At 39.0% G+C, this 17,793-nt stretch overlaps 1 protein-coding gene across 7 annotated transcripts in view; it reads right to left on the reverse strand.

The window, feature by feature from the left end:
• The window catches only part of si:ch211-251j10.3 (uncharacterized protein LOC799483 homolog), a 64,992-nt gene that overhangs the window by 32,524 nt on the left and 14,675 nt on the right, over positions 1–17,793 (reverse strand). For 2 of the 7 annotated variants that reach the window (XM_031305677.2, XM_035997174.1), the window contains exon 1: positions 3,104–3,421. The exons of 2 other annotated variants lie outside the window; for them this stretch is intronic. In XM_031305677.2, coding sequence (XP_031161537.1) covers positions 3,104–3,292 — 189 coding nt within the window. In that variant the 5' untranslated portion in view covers positions 3,293–3,421. Of the gene's footprint in view, positions 1–3,103; positions 3,422–11,595; positions 11,762–17,793 lie in introns of those variants that run through there. 3 more of the 7 variants (XM_035997185.1, XM_035997177.1, XM_035997178.1) reach the window with 2 other exon arrangements.

Consider the following 17,793-nt stretch of genomic DNA (forward strand, 5'->3'; position numbering starts at 1 on the left):
TAAGACTTACAGAGCTCGCAGAACAAAGTTCACGACCCAATGTTGTCAAAAATGTTAACCACATCAACTTTACAATTAAAACTACTAAATCTTAAAACTAAATCTTTTAAAGTGCTCATATTATGCTCATTTTCAGGTTCATAATTGTATTTAGAGGTTGTTTTGCATTATAACGTGTGTTCCAAAGTGACCACGTTTGTCTCTGAAGTAAAGGCTGGACTACAATAGAGCTGTTTGGAGCAGTTTGTGAACAGTGTTTTCTGTTGGAGATGGTAAGTGCCTTTGGGGTGGACTTTGGGCTTTTTCTCTTTATAAACCTATAACGTGCACAAAAAAGATATATAACACAATAAAGGAAAGAGAAAAAGCCAAAAAGCATAATATGAGCACTTTAAAGAGAAAACAAGCCAGTTAAAGACATCAAACTTCCCAAATGATTGAATTGAAAAAACCCAGCAAAACACAGGTACCGTATCAGCAACAGAAGCAAGACTTTTCAAACCCAGCCCGAATCATGGGAGGTGTCTGCAGAAAATGGTGGCCTTGCCAAGTTCAGTCTGGTCATAACTTAATAAAATGATGAATCGGCAGATCAATAGAAGAGGAATAAGGCGATAAGCATCAGCAGCGACCTATGCCCAGAAACTTCAGATTGTTTGTAACCAATTTGATCTAAAATGATCAGCCAGCATGAAGCCAACAATGACTTATTTATATCTGCCAAATCACGCACAGCACTCATTTCAGACCTTTAGTCACGTTAAAATAATAAAAGAAATATGTATAAAAGAAAAAATGGCTTCAACTGAGGCAACACAGCATTCATTTCTTTCTAACACAGCTGTAACTTGATAGGTTAGAAAACCTCCATTTCAGAGCCATTTGATCCCCTCAGCTATATGATACAGTAGGTACAGACTCTGATGGTGGTTACATGAGAGCCCGAGGTATATCGACAAATGACTGAATCCAACCCACCACTCTCCTCCACATCCGCCTTTCCAGTGACCTTTTATACTGTAAAAGAACCACGACTTTGAATAACATCCACATTAACCTTTTGGACTGCTGGGAAGAAAGGCGGCGATTGTGGAGGAAACCCCTCGGCCTATGCAGGAGGGGGATTAAGCATTAGTAATTGTGTTAGAGAAGAGGATTAGATTAGATTAGAGTAGAAGCGAAGAGGCAGAGCAGGTTATAGCTGAAGCTACCTCTCTGAGCTCCGCACATGAAAAAAGGGAAACAACAGGCTTGTGATATCAGTCTAGGTCTGATTGATGACCAGAGACCAGAGAAAATCAAAAAGGTTAAGTGTACAGACAGCGGAGACCAGACCGTCTCCATGTGGTAATGGTTAGGAGGCTGTCCTCGTCCAATCCCCGGCTTTACATAAGACAAATAAATGTCATTACTCATTCTCCTGATCTCATCGAATGTACGGAATGTAAGGAGCACAGTGCTGGAGAATGTTTCCATCTAATCCATTAAAAAAAAAAGACATTTTTAGAGATAACAGTGATACTGTATCTTTGGGTCATGGGTTGAAAAGGAAAGTGATGTAGTTGGAAATAAAGAAGTAGGGTAATGGTATGAAATGAGCTCAGAGTGTACGAAAAAATACATTGCCAGAAGAGCATTAGAGTGATATTTTTGGCTCTGGGGATGGCAAAGTCCACCACTATGATCCAGACTAAAATACCTCAACTACTATTTAAAGGATTGCTGTGAAATTGGACATTCATGTTCCCGACAAGATGAACCCTAATGGCTTGAGGTGACTATGACTCATGGGGTCCCCTTTTGTGCTTTTATATAAAATATCTCAACAACTATTGTATGGATTGTCAAGAAATGTTGTGCACACATTCATGTTCCCCTCAGGATGAATTGTAATCGCTTTGACGATCCCTTCACTTTTATTTAGCGTCATCATCAGTTCAAAATTTAAATCTGCCCAGTACTCTGGTTAATGACCAATTACCTGCAAAACTAATGACATTCCCGTCGGCCATGCTAATGTTAGCATTTAGTAGAGCTGAAACGATTAATCAAGGAATCGATAAGTAGCTATGCACTTATTTTGATAATCAATTAATCCTTTTTAACACATTCCCGGCTCTCTCCGATTTCAATATTTGCATATGTTGTCTGTTTTATATCAACATTAATTTAATTTCTTTGGGTTTGGGTTGGGACTACTAGCTTCTAGCTTGACTTACAGTACAACTGTGAATCTTAAAACACAACAGGAAATACAAGTTTGTGATATGACAAAACTATCCTCAACGGTAAGACCTGACTGACACCTGCAATATAAGGTTACAGTTAACATCTATTCAGTATCGGATTGAATCGGTGTACGTACAGAGAACTGATACCCACAGAAAAAAGCAAGTCATCCTGTTACAGTAATCTTGTGCCAATGTCTAAGGAGTGTCACAATAGGGTTTTTTGTGCTACTTTTACTTTTGTTATGTCCATTATGTATGTTACCTAATACAGAGTCCTATCCCTTTATCTCCAGCAACTCAGCATTTGACATCGATACGCTGTTTAAATGTCATAGATGCCATAAGGCTTTACAGGGTTTACAAATATAGGATTAGTAGATGTCTTCATACATTACATCATCTGAGGTATAAGACAATCAATGAATAAATCCTATTGTAGCCTACATATTAACCTATTCATTGTATATTTTGGATGCCTACATATGTTTAAAAGGTGTTTAATGTGTAATAAACTGGTTTAAAAGTGGGGTTAACAGCCAAAAAAGAGTTAAAGTAGAGAAATCATACAGGGGATATCTTCTTCTTGTTTTTATATACTAGCTAATACTTTTATTTAAAAAAAACTGTGTGTAACTTGATGGTAAACAGCCTTAAATAAAACTCATTTTATTCTTTTATAATTCCTATCAGCTCAGGATCAATCCAAAATCCTCCAACCCTCAAAACCAGTTTGGATCCTCCTGACGTCCTCCAAATCACAACACTAACAAACCGCATCAGCTAACGGACCTCTGTCGCCTCTCATCCCCGCTTCTCCTCCGCCCTCCTCCTCCCCCGTGCCCTGCCACCCCCCCCGGCCTCCTCCAGCTCACCTCCAGTAGCGGCAGGTCCGGGTCCAAGTGTGTGAGGCTGTGCAGGACCACCGGGCTGCGGTCCTCCACCACCTCCAGCCTCACCCCGTCCCAAATGTTCCGCACCCTCCACGACGAGTCAAACATCTCGACCAGCTGTCCCGGCTTGACGCTGTGCGCCTCTGTTTGCATCCCCGAGAAATAGACCATGGGTGCCCGCGGAGCCGAGTCACAGTAACGGTAGCGACATTTTTACTGTTTTTGTTTGTGTTTTGTTAAAGCAGAGAGAGTCGTTGCTGCTGTCTGTAGGCCAGCCGCTGTGTTGGCTCATCGCTGCTGTCCGTTGGTTCAGGAGAGTCATGACTCAGATTGAGGCTTTTCTAAACCCCGCCCCTCAGGCATGTGCTGCCTTCAGGGCTGTCGGAAATATCAGAGTCCCGGGATGTAACGGAGGATTAACATTCTTTAAATAGCCTACTGTTTATATTCATTCTGAGAAAACATGGCTATGCCTTAAAACCAAACATTATATGATGTCTCTAATCTCTAAAACAATAACCTTTAGCTTTATCTCAATCGTCAAATGTTTTAATATAAAAATGGCAGTAATGTAGCCTACATTACATCTGCACATATATTCGCACAAAGTGTGTGCATGTATATAAGCGAAGTATTGTAATATATAATGTATATAATTGAATATCTTTATTCCTTTTCATTGTTTTGTTATTTTTATAATTTTCAAAAGTTCTTTTTGTGTTTTCTACTTCTTTAGAGTGTTTTTATACTGCTTTAACATGTACATTCCCCCTGTGGAGATCAATTAAGTCTTATCTTAATTGAGATAATGTTATTTTGGAATAAAAATATCGTAATCATCCTTCATATTTGGTTTAGTTTACTCCCTATAAATAAATTGGATTTATTGAACTTCTTTTATTTATTTATTTTCTTTCTCAATTTTCCCTTCTTAGTAGGCCTATATGTAGATTTTATTATTATTAAACTGCTGGATATACACATGTGGAATTCAGCAATTATAACAGAATATTAGAATAACATCTATAATAATAATAATAATAATAATAATAATATCTGTCTATATCTATATGAATACACACCATATGACATTTCATGGAGCCGACCAGCAAAACAACTATTTTTGTCATAAAGCCCTCTCTTTCTGTTTTCTAACAAGGACTAAACCGTACGGAAGCGCATTGCATTCACACAAAAAATAGACATCTTATCTCATTACTACAAGCTCTTTTCTTATTATGAGATAGTAACTCATAATTACGAGATAAGTTTTTTTTTGTGTAAATGCAATGCGCTCTTGTAATACTGTGTGGTAAATTAATATTTAAAATGTGCATACTGTACAAAGTACAGATATACGAGGTGTCCCTGAAGGCAGCGTTACGTCATGCCTTTGGGAAATGATGGGTGTGTTGTTTCTGCTCTCACTATGGCAGCATGGGAAAAGAAAACACACTGATGCACAGTTTACAGTCCCTGCTGTCTGCAAACATTAGAAAGTAACATTAATCTAGTAATATTAGACTTAAGTACAATTTAAAAGGTACCACATTTAGAGGGAAATATTGTATGTTTTACTTCGTTTTTAATCCACATATTTTTTTAAATAGCTTAAGTTATCACTTACATTTTTTCATTATGATTTTACATACAAAACATATAATCTTCATTATATATATAAAAATATAAAGCAAAAACTACTGGACTAAAATAGTTTAACCCCAAAATGTAAAATGCTGTTTCATGTAAAATGAAAGATGAAATAAAATATATAATGTTTGTAACACATTCTAGCACACGGTTTTATTTACAACACGTCTCATCTGTTTTGTTATTTTTATGTTTTTATCTAATATTATTCATTTTTATTTGTGTCTTTCTTTTGACTTCCTTAATGAAAATTTGAATGACATATTGGTGCAGATGGTACAGAGTACTTTCACATTGTGGAATTACTACTTTTACTGAAGTAAAGGATCTGAGTATAGGGCTACTCACTCCACAGCGCTGTGGAGATACTGTAGGTCTGGCAATGCAAGACTAGACTACAAGTAATGATTGTCTCAATGATTGATTAATCTGGCAATTAGTTTTCGATTGACTGATTAATCGATTGGTCTCAAAAATGCCAGAAACCGCTTATCACAAGTTCTGAGAGCCCAAGGTGACGTCTTCAAATATCTTATTTTAATCGACTTAAGTCGACTTAAAAAAATATGAATTGACAATGATAAAAAGCAGCAAAGCCTCACGTTTAAAAAGCTGGAATAAGATACATTTTGCTAAATCTGAGTACTTCCTTCACCGATGTCAGCAAAAAGCAAGTAAGTCAATGACAAACCAGCCAAACAAATAACAACAAATGCAGTAAAACTCAAACAGCACCTAAACACAAAGATCTGCAGTTCTCCGCAAAAAATTAACTAAGATTCTGTGCATTATTTTCAACGCCAGAAAGCACAACTCCTCACAGACATGAAAAACCCTTTCGCCCCTGTTTTTCTCTGCAGTAAAATCTCACTTCAGGACAAGGTCAGTCAGAATTCATTTTTGATGGCTCCTACTGTCCAACACTGAAGGAGCCTGGGTCAAGTTGACACCTAACACTGCCTCCTGCTGGCCAATGTCAGGAACAAATGTGTCACACAGTACCACACTGGGACATCCATCACCTTAACAAGATGTCTGCCAAGCTCTTAAAATGATTAGTAACTCTAATTAATTCAACCTATTTTAAATGAGAAGCAAGTACGTCAACAAAACAAATGAACACAACAAACTGGCGGCCTGTATTTTATTTTTATGTCATCTATTTCCAAGAAAATAATCCACACCGACAGAGGAAGAACAGGTGTTAAAGTGATTGAGCATACGAAAACATCTGCTGCACCAGCTGCAACCACAAACATGTCTGACCTCCCCGGCCTTTCTCATCACCGAGCTGCAGCGCTTCATAACTATAATAATAATAATAACAATACATTTTATTTGTAGAGCACTTTTCATTGAAATAAATCAATCCCAAAGTGTGTGTGCGTGTGGCGAAGGACCCATACTGTTTTTTAAGGATCAACACTGGTGCCAATACGCTTATCAGCAGCTGATGTTTTGTGCAAATATTAAATGATTTAACATCTGATTATTTTCATGCCAATAAAAAACATTCAAATATGCAAATGTTTCCCCCCAAAAATCCTGTCTGTGTCTGCCTCTAGAACAGCTTTTATAGTGAAACATAAAGTAATGAAATAGTTTTAAGGTTAGCAGATCTTTAATGCAAGAAGACTCAATTCAATTCAGACTCAGATGTATGTTCAACTTTAATTGCTTTTAGCTGATTGTATGATTAATGCAGGACTTCAACTTGTAATGGAGTATTTTCTTACTGATGTGTTGGTGTTTTTACATCAGTAGAGGATCTAAAAAAGGTCTGCCACTACTGCTACATGAGCTAGAGGAGAAAGGGAGTTGGTACAGAGTTAAACACTATTATTAAAAAACACTCAGGTTTTTAGGCAGGTTTGAAACCTCTGCTCTAAATGCTGTTACTGACGATTTTTCAACCACATGAGAAGAAAATAAACACTGAATGCTGACTTTTTTTGTCATTGAACAATAATAGCAGAAGCTTCAGTCTTGGAAATATGGAAAAACCCCATATGGTCTAAATCCCAAAAAATCTCTAAGAAGCCAGAGGGACTGCCAACTTTTAGTCTGCAGTGATTTAACTAAAGCTCTGCTTCCATCTGCTGGAAATCAATACCAGAGGATGTTGTTGTGCTGCTGCTGTGGCTCTGGCTGATGCTCCGACATGCTTTACTGTTCCCTGAGGAGACCCCTCCCCCACCCCCTTCACTTTCTTACTCTCTCACAAACCACACGTGTATACTCCGTAAACACAAATAGATACAAAGCGGCATATTTAAAAGAAGTCGACCACACCCAGTGAGAGTTGGACAAATGTACGTGCGGTAGGTTTAACATGGCAGAAGATTTCCATCAAGATGAGGTTAAAATTAAAATCAAAGCAGCGACATCAGGAAGACATTATAGTCCGGAAAGTTCTACAAGTTCTACTTCTGCAAAACTGCTGTCAGGATGCCATTGAGCAAGGCACTCCACCCCCAGTGGAGGCTCCCTGGGCAGCAGCGGAGGCCTGTGGTAGCACTGGGCTGCTGCCAGGCGCACAATGTTCCCCAGTGCTCAACACACAATAAATCTGTAACAAATAAAAGCCAATGAGAGTGCCAGACATTGGACAGAGTACATAGTTACATAACAGGGGAAAAAACAGGCTAATAAATTGAGAATAAAGTGCTTATAAAGCATAGATGTGCGTACAAAAGCCTACAAAAATGTGTTTTTGGGGTTCAAACCTATATATAGGTATCACATTTTCCTTTGCAACTGTTTAAAGCTGCACTAATTAATATTTTCTCATTAATAATGGATCAAATGGCCGCCTCTAATGTGAAGGGAACACTCGTAGTGACAGAGAACCAAAAATGCCTAAAAAGGTTCTTGCTTTTGAAAACATCACTTTCAGTCCATTAAATGTGTGATGGACTTTTGTCAGTATTTTTGGTCTATTTTTAGACTAAATTATGAATTGGTTATTGAAATTGCTTAATTTATTTTAACCCCCCTGTTTAGCATTAAGAAGCATCATGTACAGATTTAATAAAAAAGGTTGATAACACACTAGAATGTAGTTGTAAACAGATAACACATACCTGTTTATTGATGTACTTGTCAATACACAAACTCCTCCTGTGAAGCACCCATAACTGGATTAGCCACTTATTAGCACCAGCTTTTTTTAGACATATAAAAGCTGCACATTTCACAAGTGGGGTATTTACTGGCATATTTTACGTCGGCGACCAAAAGGTGAGAATCTCTTAAAGCTATAGTGCGTAGTTTCTGTCTCCCGCATGAGGAATTCTAAGTAATGACAACAACGCTGTCTGCGCATCCACTTGATATAAGCCTCCCGTGATCGCCCCCCCCACGCTGTTGCTAGTAGCCAAGGAGGACACAGAGGATTAAAAAAACATGATGGACTCTTCAGAAGAGGTCATTATCTTCATTCGAGTTTCTGCGCGGGAAAGTCACCGGACGACACAATCTTCTGATCACAGCCATACTGAGAAATACAGAGAGCGTTGTGTGGAGCTGATAGTCTTAATTAGCTTTGTAGCAACTCATTTGGCAATGGCTTGAATGTAACGGACGTTCATTAATAGCAAACAGTTACACACTAAAGCTTTAAGCTTGTGTTAACGACAGCCCGAGTTTCTGACATCTAACCAAAAAACCCTTTGACTTCGAGACAAGGCAACTGGAAGTGCAAAACTGCTGCTAACTTATAGGACTCATTCCTTCAGCACTCTATAAAGTGGCCAATAGTTACATCACAGCAACATCAGATATGGAAGACAGCAAGAGGAAAACAAACTAAAAGAAAAGCACAGACGCTAAACGTTCAGACAACAGCCTACACTTTCCGTCTGCTCCTTCTACACCTGTGAAGGCCGTACGAATGCTGCCAGAAGACAGCTCAGCGAGATGATTGACAGGTGTTGTTGTGACCGACTTAGTAGGAGGACGGAGGTAGCAAACAACACATTTCACGAATCCTTTAAAAGCCAAACCTTGATGTCAATTAATAAGTCTTTTTTTATACATCACAAAATCACAGATTTGCCTCAGAGGCATTTAACTGACACCTCAGGTTGACTCAACCCCCTTCTGATTCTTCCTAGTCTATATCCACGATGTTCCACGTCCGTGATAGGTCCGATCCGCCGAATGTCACACTTTTCGGCCGGATGTCCCGTTACCTTCCGCTTTCTTTGTGTTGGAATTCTAAACTCCAATGGATTTCTGAGGACTATGGTTAACTGCTCCTCAGATCTCTGCAGGGTAAATCCAGACAGCTAGCTAGACTATCTGTCCAATCTGAGTTTTCTGTTCAACTTTTGAACGTACACGTTCCACCAAAACAAGTTCCTTCCCGAGGCTATTTTGCAGAGGCGCTGCCTCCGTCCTGCGCTTAGAGCAGCCCATGACGATTGTGATTGGTTTAAAGAAATGCCAATAAACCAGAACACATTTTTCTCTCATCCAGGAATGCTGTGTGGACTAGCCAGACCCTCCTCCACAGCACTGTGGAGGAAGGTCTGGCAATGCGAGACTAGATTCTTCCTAACCCTATCAGAGAGGATCTCTGATTGGACGGCAGCTAACAGGAGGTTCACAGATCTTGAGATGCTGACAGCGAGCCAGACAAAGCCACTTCTATTTTAAAACCCAATTAAACTTTTTAAGAATCTGATGGCCAGAGTGAGTATGATGTGGGCAGGGTAAAGGTTGGCCTCCTGAGCGTCCTGTTGTCTCAGTCTGACAGCTATTAACAGGAGCCGACAGTTGAGGTCAAGCCTCAGTGCTGTCTGATGTCGCTGTGAAGTGCAGAACACTGTAACAATGCCGGGATAATGGGATCAGGTCATAGCAGCTATTGTTTCATTTCAAATGCAGCAATCTAGTTTCCAGTGCAGACGCATCGCATTGTGATGCAAGAGTCTGATTATTCCCTTATGAACCAACCTGAATGATGTGTTCCTGCTTTTAAAAACTCTTTGTGACAGTAAATCAAAGTCCAGGCAGAAATTCTTCAAAGCTGTTTTTAAAGACTTTTAGGGCAAGTCATACATCACACGTACAACGGCATCACCCAGATGGACCGATCACCGGGACGAAGAGAAAACAACCCCTAATTTGTATTTTCAATTTCATAGCATAAGAGATGCTTTTCAGTTGTATAGCCTGTTGTCGTTCATTGTTTGAAAGTTGCCAATGGGCAAAATGTTACCTCAGTCCCCAGCAGGAGGATTGTCTTTGACACTTGCAGTGCTGTTTATTCAAAATAAATGAAAAGAAATGTATCCATAATGCTTTGGGGTTTTTCTGCTGTACCGAACACGCACCGAATCGTGACTCCTAAATGAACTGAACCGTGGCTTCTGTGTATCGTTACACCCCTAGGAAGTCACGTCTCAAGTGGACAATTTTGTGACTTGTAATTATTATTTTTCTTTTTTACAATCTGTCTTCAAGTTTGCCCAATACTTTTTGAAATACCTATATCAGTTAGCTAGCTTGAAAAAAACAAATCATATTTAAGACGTGATGGTTCTCTTGAATACAGCAACATAAACATAACCTCAGTTTTTAATTTTTTAAAGACTTTTAGGGCAAGTCATACATCACACATATAACGGCATCACCCAGATGTGCCGATCACTGAGGCGAGGAGAAAACAACCCGTAATTTGTATTTTCAATATCATAAGAGATGCTTTTCAGTTGTATAGCCTGTTGGGATTTTTTTGCCTTTTGGGAAAGTGTTTGCTAAGTGTTCGTACAGTGTTTGAAAGTTGCCAGTCCCCAGCAGGAGTACTGTCTTTTAAACTCGCAGTACTATCTGTGAGAGAAATGAATGAATGAAGAAATGTATCCATAATGCTTTTGGAGTTTTTTTCGCTGTACCGAACTCACACCAAACCGTGAATCCTAAACCGGGGTATGAACTGGACCGTGATTTCTCTGTCGCGTTACATCTCTAGTCAAATCACAAGTCAAGTCTCACAGCAGTCAAAATGAAGTCAAAACTCAAGTCGACATTTTTGTACTTAAGTCTAATCTGAGTCCAAGTCTTAAGTCTGCCCAATACTGTTTGAAATAAATACTTACATCAGTTCTAGTTTTAAAAAGAAATCATATTTAGGATGTGATGATTCTCTTGAATACAGCAACGTAAACATAAACCCAGTTATTAGTTTTTTTTAAATATGTTTTTGCATGTTTGCATTCATTCATTGATGAATGGAGAGAGAGACAGAAGTGTATGACATGCAACAAAGGTCCCCAAATAAAATCAAAGATTGCGTTTACATGATGTGCATCTTAACCACTAGGCCCCCAGGACACAGAGTATACTCACAGGTATTACACTAAACTGTGAATATGTGTAGCATTACTTCTGAAAGCAAAAAGGTGAGATGACAAATGAAAACTTATTCTCTGCTTCAGATTTAATCATTAACTAGATTTTTATGACAAATGATCTTAATCATTAAAACATCATATCTGTCTGATGATCTCATCAACCAAACCATTTAGAATTAAATTAGAATTTCAAATGTATCAGCAGATCCATTATTTTTCCAGTAACGAGTGTCCTAACGTGGTCTAATAAATACATGAATCTGTGGCCTGGATCACATCCGTAAGAACAGGATGATCTTTTGGTTACACAAAGTTTTACTGGCAGTAAAGTCAAAAGTTCAATCCTTATCATTGTGTCCTCAGATAGACACTGAACAACAAGCAGCTCAGTCTATTTACTTTTAGTCTCATTAGGTTGAGAGATCTGGCTGTTTGTCTGAATATAAAATAAAGCATAAAACAAACCTGTCTGCCTGCTCTCCTGACTGTCCCGTAATAATCCTCGCAGTCCCAGCAGACACCTGTCCTGACCGGCACTCCACAGGCAAACCGGCTCCAGCACAACATCACAACTTCCCTCAGAACTGCACCAGAAACCTGAGGGTCCTAATAGTCCTGGAGCAAAAAAGACCCATCAACGAGCCTCCAGAGCTTCCACTCCCCTTGTCACAGATTGGCCGAACCCCCCACCGATGCTCTGCTCATGCATATTTACTTTACCAGCTGAGTCAACAAAGCGAGGAATAACACTAGAAAAAATTAACTTATGCTGGGGTAAAAGAAAATGGGTTTCCCGGAACACGGCAGATCAGTCCATGCTCGTCAAAGGAGAAGTGAAACCTCTTATGGTGCACAACCTCAACCACAACAACAACAACAAGACTGAAACTCCGTGGTGTTAAGACACATTATAACTGTCCAAAAGAAAGTGAAAGCTTAAGATGAGGCAATGAAATTCAAAGGGACTTCCCTGATTAACTAAAGAAGGGAATTACGGTCCTTGCATCCTTGGGAGATATTATCAGTGGCTGGCTCTACAACTTTGCAGAGGTAACAGATAATGTCTTGTTACTAACAAGACATTATCTGTGTGTATAAGTGTGAAGAGACTTATTGCATTCAGCGGGTTAGAATAACGATACAGACATGTGAGTTATGCAATCAATCATTCACGTTCTGCCTCAAATAAAAACAATGCTTCCTGCCTGTTTTTGAGGATTGGATGCAGCAACACTGACAGAAGATACACAAAGACCATCACCTGAAAACAACTTATTGAAATGGTTCCAAAATTGGGTGCCTTGGGGCGCTTTCACACCAGTAGTTCAGTTCATTTGGTCACATATCACTTATCCAAAATCCCCCCCCAAAAAAAACCCATCAGAGCAGACTTAAGAGTGGACCGAGACCCTCCTTTTAAAGTGGTCTCTGCTCGGTTGTTTAGTCCACATAATAGTTTGATTTACACACCAGCCTATAAGAACCGCACTAACAAAACAAACCAAAGTGCACATTTGGAGGGGCCATGAAAAAAGAAATCAATATGAAGTATTGTAGAAAAGCATTTTGGAAAATAGAGACAGTCGATTAAAAAAGTTGAACACAAAGCAGGTGAAGATAAAATTGTTTTACCTGAAGAACAACATCAAATAACAATCAACCTGACCATCCCAGCTGAATTTTATTTTTCCATTTACAGAACCACAGACACCCCATTTTTGCTGCACTGGGAAACAAACCCCATGAGAGTGTTTCCCAGTAACAAACAAAGACAAGAAGAAGCTTCCCATTCACACCCAGCGAGGCCAGTCTGAGCTGCCTCCCACAGCCTCTAGATTTATTCCCTGCCATTATATCATCCAGCAGAGCCATTCAGGTACTCCTCCAAGGTCCTGGCATTTAAAAATGCTTTTTCGTTTCAACTGCAGCCAACTGGGAGATCACTGGAGGCGGCGACCTGACAACGGTCACCCAGGCTGAGCAAGAAATAAACCAGCCTCTCTCTAATTGTTTAGAAAATGGTACTGTCAGAAAAATGATTCAGCATTTCTTAATTGATTGTTCCACGGTATTGTTCAGAATCTGTCATCAAACCAAGTTTCACCTTTTCATTTTATCCACTTTATCCAGAAAATGAAAGCTTAAGATGAGGCAATAAAATTCAAGGGACTTCCCTGATTAACTAAAGAAGGGAACAAACAGAAACTAACAGATTTTGTTTTCGTTTACAGGTAGGAGAAGTTCCATCTTGCATCTTTAACGTAGATGTAGTAGTTTTTATGGCCAAGCCAATAAATTACTGTACTTGCATCCTTGGGCCGAATGCTCGGAGATATTATCAGTGGCTGGCTCTACTTTGCAACTTTTCAGAAGTAACAATACATTATCTGTATAAGTGTGAAGAGACGTATTGCATTCAGCCAGTTAGAATACTGACACAGACGTGTGAGTCATGCAATCAATCATTCTGTTTGTTTATTTGGTTGTTTAATTCTTTCTTGTGAGATATTTCTGCTAGCACCAGGAGTTTATTTCTTATGTGACCTGCACAAACTCATGGTTGCATCTCTGCTTTCAGCCATTTCCATTGCTGCTCATCTGTCACAATACAAAACAAATTCAACAACAAAGTATGCAAAGTTTCTGGACCTTGAACAAAACAGTCCACCAAACAACATGGATAACAGGAAGCTATCTGGTAATGACAACAGTTCAATTTATTGGCTTGGCCATAAAAACTACTACATCTACGTTAAAGCTGCAAGATGCAACTTCTCCTACCTGTAAACGAAAACAAAATCTGTTAGTTTCTGTTCTGTCTATAATAATCCCATGTGTTCAGACCTAAATCCTCTCGTTCCCCTTCAAATAACTTTTTAAAAGAGTACTCCACAGATTTAGCATTTCCCAATATAATATTGTCAGACTCTCGAGTCTCGATGGAGTTTTTTTTTTTTAAAAAGGATCAAAATTGATGCAGCTGAACCAGCGATATTGGCTGCGACCACAATTCCATACTAAAATGTAGGCTAAAACAGTATGTCCAAAATCTTAGTATGAAACCAATAGTACGTGAATTGCATAATATTTCTGGTGAAATATTCCAGTATGGAAACACTGGACACTATATTGGCATAAATATCCCACAATGCAATGTGGTAGCAACGACAACATTCATAACAGAAAAACGGACAGCGACCAAGCAGCTCTGGAACGTCAATGATGCTTAAATTTACATTTCTACATCTTAAAAATCAGGGCTTTTGTCAACTGCAACCGTTTGACTAGTTGCTTACCTTTTCCAGTAATTTAAGCATTTTCTGACTATGCCGGTAGAGCTGAGGTTGACAGGGGTTACCATGGTTACGCATCTCCGGCAACTAGCAAGGAGGCTCTCAGGAAGTGACGTAGTAATTACACAGTAGCTCACTGCATCCGAAAAGATAAAATTCACACAAAAATATGTAAAACTATAGTATATTGAGTATCTAGTGCAAAGTATGTGATTATGGATGCAGCAATTGTTTTTTTTATTCCTCGCATTCCTCTTTCTTGTCAAAATCTGGTGCTTTTATTACCCCAAATGCATCTTAACCGCCGTCATTTTGGTCAGAGATTCAGGTGTGTTATGCTAGTAGCGGCTAATGTAGCCTGAAGCCGAGGTGAGGAGAGGGCTACAGAGGCCTCACTTCTTTCAAATGCCACACATATTTATTTTTATTTTTTAAAACTTGAAGTCGTTAGGCCCAACTGACACTTTGACATGTAAAATTGGTGGAGTTCCCCTTTGATGAAGTTGACTAATCTCAGAACGTTAACTAGCTTCCTGTGAGTCAAAGAAACGACAACAACAACAACAACAGAGAGAGAAACAATAAGAAAAGAGATTGTGAAGCTAAATGTCAAGTAATCTTTGTTGGTCTAAAGCTAATATCTTCTCCCTCCTTGTCCTGTTCAGTAGTTGTCTGCAGTGTGTTCCCACCTACGTACTTGCCTTTGAGCCATTGTGCCATCTTTCTGCCAAACCGTCTATTATTGTGCTATCTAAACCGTATAGCTTTCGAGGCTTCAGTCTAGTCATTCTGCCTGCCTTGTTTTCTGACCCTTGCCTGCCCTTTCTAGACTTTAGCCTCCCTGTTGGAGCCCCTTTGGACTTGGTCGCCTGTTCTGAGTGCCTGCCTGTAGCTGAACAAACAACTCAGATCAGCAGCCGATCATTTGTGGGGGCATTAGGGACCAAGTGGGAGCAAAGAGTGAGGGGACTAACAGTACAATAACTGCCTGAGGAAGAAGAAAATCTGCATACTGTTATACTTAAAAACAAGACGAAACCTACAGTAAATACTGGGCAGGAGTCTAATTGTGCCACAAATTTAGTCCGATTTAATTGTTGATCATTATTTTCTACAATAAAATACTCCCCTTGTTTGTTACTGTCTCAATGTTGACGCTTTGATAAAAATACTTCCTCGGAGAATCAACACTTCACATTATCAACAAGTCTGCAGACATCCATTCATTTCCTTTACAGCCGACTGACAGTTTGACAGCTCGACCACTTGGCAGCTGAGAACAATTGGCTGCTGGTAAACTCTTTTGCATCATTGGCCGTCAACAAGTACTCTGGGGTCCGTTTCAGGAAGGAGGTTTAACAAACTCTGAGTCTAACCCTGATCTCTGAGTTGATTTACCCTGAGATGGGAAACTCTGAGTTTTTGGTTCCAGAACAGCTGATATGAGTTGGTTCAATCAACTCTGAGTATGTTCACGCGCATGCACCACCACAATAAAAAGGCAGCATGATTGGAGCCATGATACTACGATTCACCATGGTAACAACCACAAACAAACTGGTCGGCGGAAATACTTTTTCAGATAATCACAGTTAACTTATAATATTACTGGTGAAAACTGGAATTGTATTACACCTATAATTTCATTTGGGTGCAATCCTGCGGGCAAAAAAGTAAGCTACTATATCCCATTCTGAGGCTGCAGCACCATGATCATTAACAGAAATATAATTTATAATCATTTATTTCTTTTTAATTGCTCTCACTGGTTTGTGTCCAGGGAACACTACAAAAAGGTTTAAAAAACATTTCAGAGCGAGTCACACTTTTCTGACGGCTCTGCATACAGAGGCTTTACTATTAGCCTACAGTATGATCCGCATCACCAATAAAGATAAATGCCGTTTACAAAAAACGTAATGTGACACAAAGAATCAGCTGGGATGTTAAAGCATGTCCACGATGGTTGATGTTAGTGATATGAGGACAGATAAAGTATCTACAAAGGCCTATCTAATGGACTGTGAAAAAAATACCTCTCAAATCGGTTATGTGGAAATGAAAATACATTTAGTCGGGACTCAATATCATCTCCCGACGTAAACTCTCTGTGAATTAATACAGCTTTTTCAACGACGGGATCGTCTACAAAAGGACATGACATGTTTGAGAAAAAAACGTTTTATAATCTGCCTAACATAAACCAATAATTTTTTTTATTCATGCAGATAACAAACTGCATTAAAATGCGCCTGATAACGGACTGAATGAATGAATGAGGAAATGAGAGAGAAGAAACCTTGAGTTTCTCCGTCTCCTCCCTCTGACACTGTGTCAGAGGGAGGAGACGGAGAGAAACTCAAGGTTTCTTGAAGAAAACCTGCTCCCGACCAGGTTAGGTTCACAGACTCAGTAACCATAGTAACTGACTCTGAGGTGAAGTTACCTCTCTTTCTGAAACGGAAAACCCAGAGTTTCCCTCATCTCAGGGTTAACAAACTCAGAGTTTTCACTAAACCTGCTTTCTGAAACGGACCCCAGGTCTCTGCACCTTCTGGTTTTTATGTCCTGGTTCATAAACAACTGTTGTTGTAATGACTACATTTTATTTTAAAATTCAGAAAAAGTGAGGCATTAAGCACTTGTTTTGTTTGACATCATACACCACCAAGAAGTTTAAACTTATTTGACTATTTAAAGGCCCTGTACTATGGTTAAGGTTAGGGAAAGGTTGTTGTTTGGGCTAAATGTTACCAATACATCGTGTCTCTTGCAATGTAGACTTATTTCAGTATAAAACCAAGGCCCCAATCGTTCCCTGACCTTAACCAAGAGCTGCGAGTGCCCAAACAAAAACTATAAAAAAAATAATGCTGTAGTCACTAAGAGCGCATCATTTATTGCAAGATCGGCTATTCTGGCAACGTAAAATACGCTGTCAGTGACGAAAACTTCCTTCAAAACTGTTGCAAATTAGTTGTGTGTGTGTATATATATTTATATATATATATATCGTCAACATTATATATAAATATCTATTGTATATATTTTTCTATATCGTTTCTATCGCAATCTCAAAAAACTGCATTATTGCATTATTTGTCATTTGGACGACGCTTTACGTTTTGATCCGTGAACATTATGTTCATTTTGCACTAAAGTTCTTAATAACATGAGAAAATACTCAATGCTTTTCAGTTGTCGTGTATTTACTTCACACAGGAGTTGGCTATACAAAAATAGGCTTTATCATGTGGTTATTTCATAAAGACTTATTTATTTATTGAATTACCAGAAAACATGCTATATTGTTACATATCGAGATATAAAATGACTGATATCGGGATAGAAGACTTTGGTCATATGACTT

The sequence above is a fragment of the Sander lucioperca genome, chromosome 2 (assembly GCF_008315115.2).
Source record: "Sander lucioperca isolate FBNREF2018 chromosome 2, SLUC_FBN_1.2, whole genome shotgun sequence".
NCBI classification, from domain to species: domain Eukaryota; kingdom Metazoa; phylum Chordata; class Actinopteri; order Perciformes; family Percidae; genus Sander; species Sander lucioperca.